Genomic DNA, 2639 nt, shown 5'->3' on the forward strand with positions numbered 1-2639 from the left:
TTTTCCTAAATTTTCTAATTTAAACGGAAATCGATAATGCGAATTTCGGTTCCCACAGTTTGGCGCTAGAAGGAGGGGGGGGTACAGATCAATCTAACTCTTGACCACCAACGCTCAACCAGACATGTCAGTCGACGATCTCAATAACCAACAAACTCGTGACGGCACTGCCGCCAACAACAACGTTGAGAAGACTCCAGCGACGAACGTAACTCCGGTCAACGCCGATGCAAACACTGCAGCGTTCGAGGAAGTCAAGAAGATGTTCTCAAACTTCGAAAAGAAGTCAGCAGAACAAGATAAGGTCATGAGTTCTCTCGCTAAATAGGTTGAAGGCCAAACAGCAAGAACCAGGGCCGTTCTTCCGCGTGGAGCAACCCGAATCCGCGGAAGAAGACTCGATTTCACGACGCCTGTCAACCAGTCTGCCAACGCGCAGAGGAAATCGTCTGGACAAAATCCCGACGAAAATACTCTCGCGCCAACGCAGAAAGAGCCGGAAGACCTCCCTCCTATCGAGGAAGGTGAAGAGGATGAAGAAATCGAACGCGTCATCTGGATTCTAACAGTCACTCCAAACCTACAGACGAAGATGCAGATGTGCATCCACGCCTAACAAGGAGTCTGATTCAGAATCCAGTGGGTTATACATAAGGAATAGCTGATAACTTAGGTCTTGTTCGATGCTGTATCTGGACACCATTCTTGGACAACAAGAGGGATATTTTCAATGTGCCAGAAGGATTGGCGGAGGACTCTAGATCGAAAGTGGGAGGGGGAGGGGGTTATTGATCGATCTGGATTAGGACATTCTCTGGACTGATAAACAGTTGGTTTCTCTATCAAAGACAAGATCTGATCGACAGTAGCGTGAACCTTTTTAATAATTTTGATAAGTGGGGTTCGAAGTCTAAGGAGTTTTTTGGGGGTGGTGAAAATGTTTCAAAACTGTTTCTATTTTCTTTCTGATATGTTTATTTTAAATATATTTTTTCTCGACTGTGTGTTTAACATTGTAAAATTTTGTTACCTATTATGTTATTTGAATATAATGCATAATTTTGTCCAAAAGAAAGAAAAGGTATATCGTGGAACCAAGGGCCACTCATATCCGCGATTCTTTAGGCACCGACCACCTTAAACTAAGGGCGTGTCATGTACTTGATTCCGCGGTTTCCAGCAAAGAACCAATACATTGCTTTCTAAAATCGGACCAAGTGACCAAATTACTAAATAAGTACTGGATGATCATTCATATTATTTTTTTCTCTTAGATATCAAATATTTCGCAACAGAAATTACAACTTACAAGCACATGGTGAAACATTTTGCATGGAAAGTAAATATATATACTTACCAAACTTATTTATCATTCATTTATTAATTCGAGAACAGATTAATCTCCGGAGATTTTTCACTTCAACCCCTGCATCTGTAGTACTTGGGATGGCCACGGTGGTACCTGTTCGACGGAGGAGGCATGACTCTTCCTCCACCACTAGACGCTGCCGGTGGCGTATCATGTTTGAGAGCTCCATAGTTGAGATACTTCACCTTACTTGTTAGCATCGTACTAGATGACATCACCATGCCTTTAGTTTCTTCATCTTCTTCTTCTTTTATGATCATTTGGTTCACCTCTTCCTCTCTCGAACCATCTTCTTCATCACTCTCATAACGTTCTTTAACCCACGTCTTCTTAACGTGATGCTTTCCCGGTGCACGTTCCTGGTCGTTTTCGGCAAACCCTTGAGAAAATGTGTAGTATTCCATGCTTGATGTTCTTTATTACTTTGAATTTTGTATATATTTGGTTGGGGTAACATCCATTATTTATAGTTGAAGATATTGGTTTGTAACTTGTTATGCCTAATCGAATCTCATTTACTTTCGTAGAAGGATAATTATTTCCATATAAAACATGATTTTTTTTCCTTTTTTCAGAATGGGTATTTGAGCAAAAAATTTTAAGCCGTCAATTTTCAGGAGGATAAGTTATGATGCCGATGCGCCATATTGTATAATTTTGTATCTATTTTTTTTTTAACATTGGTTAACTATGATATTACAAACAATAAGAAACATTACATAGACGATACTATAGCCGATAATTCTACGTGCCTTATAAGAATTTCCGTCTAACTGCATAACCCTGAACCGTCCTATGAGATCCATTCCTGACGATAGTTCTTGCGCCATGCCGAACATTGCTTGTAAGTTTTTTTCTCTAATATTATGCATAATTCGCTTTTGAAACCCAAACCTCCTGTTGTAAAAACATTAATGAAATTTTGATCAAACCATTGCACCAAGGGGGCTTCCACAGATTATGTATCTATTCATTAATTGTTTTTTTTTTTAAATAAAATTTTATAAGCCGTCAATTTTACAAAGATAAGTTATTCACTTTGTTTCTTAATAAGTATTATTTTGATATTTTTCACACAGATTAAGAAAATGATTAAAATGTATTTAAATAATTTACACTTATTTCACCAATAATATTTGAGATAATAAAAATTATTTATAAAATCAATTCACTTTGCAATTAATTTTCAGTTGAAAGTAAATATAATTTGCATTGAAATTTTAAAATGACATTTTTTGTGTAACAAGAAAAAAAATATTAAAATGATACT

The 2639-nt window shown here is 37.3% G+C and overlaps 1 protein-coding gene across 1 annotated transcript; it reads right to left on the reverse strand.

Annotated features, from left to right (window-relative positions):
- Window positions 1–1230: 1230 nt before the first annotated feature.
- Window positions 1231–1814, reverse strand: LOC106309738 (protein RALF-like 32). The gene has a single exon (XM_013746848.1). It carries the CDS (start codon window positions 1771–1773, stop codon window positions 1420–1422), a length of 354 nt encoding a protein of 117 aa, XP_013602302.1. The 5' UTR covers window positions 1774–1814; the 3' UTR covers window positions 1231–1419.
- Between the last annotated feature and the right edge of the window lie 825 nt (window positions 1815–2639).

The sequence above is a fragment of the Brassica oleracea genome, chromosome C8, assembly GCF_000695525.1.
Source record: "Brassica oleracea var. oleracea cultivar TO1000 chromosome C8, BOL, whole genome shotgun sequence".
Taxonomy (NCBI): Eukaryota; Viridiplantae; Streptophyta; class Magnoliopsida; order Brassicales; family Brassicaceae; genus Brassica; species Brassica oleracea.

Coding starts and splice junctions, on each gene's coding strand:
- LOC106309738 (XM_013746848.1), bottom strand. CDS start 1,773: ATGGAATACTACACATTTTCTCAAGGGTTTGCCGAAAACGACCAGGAA.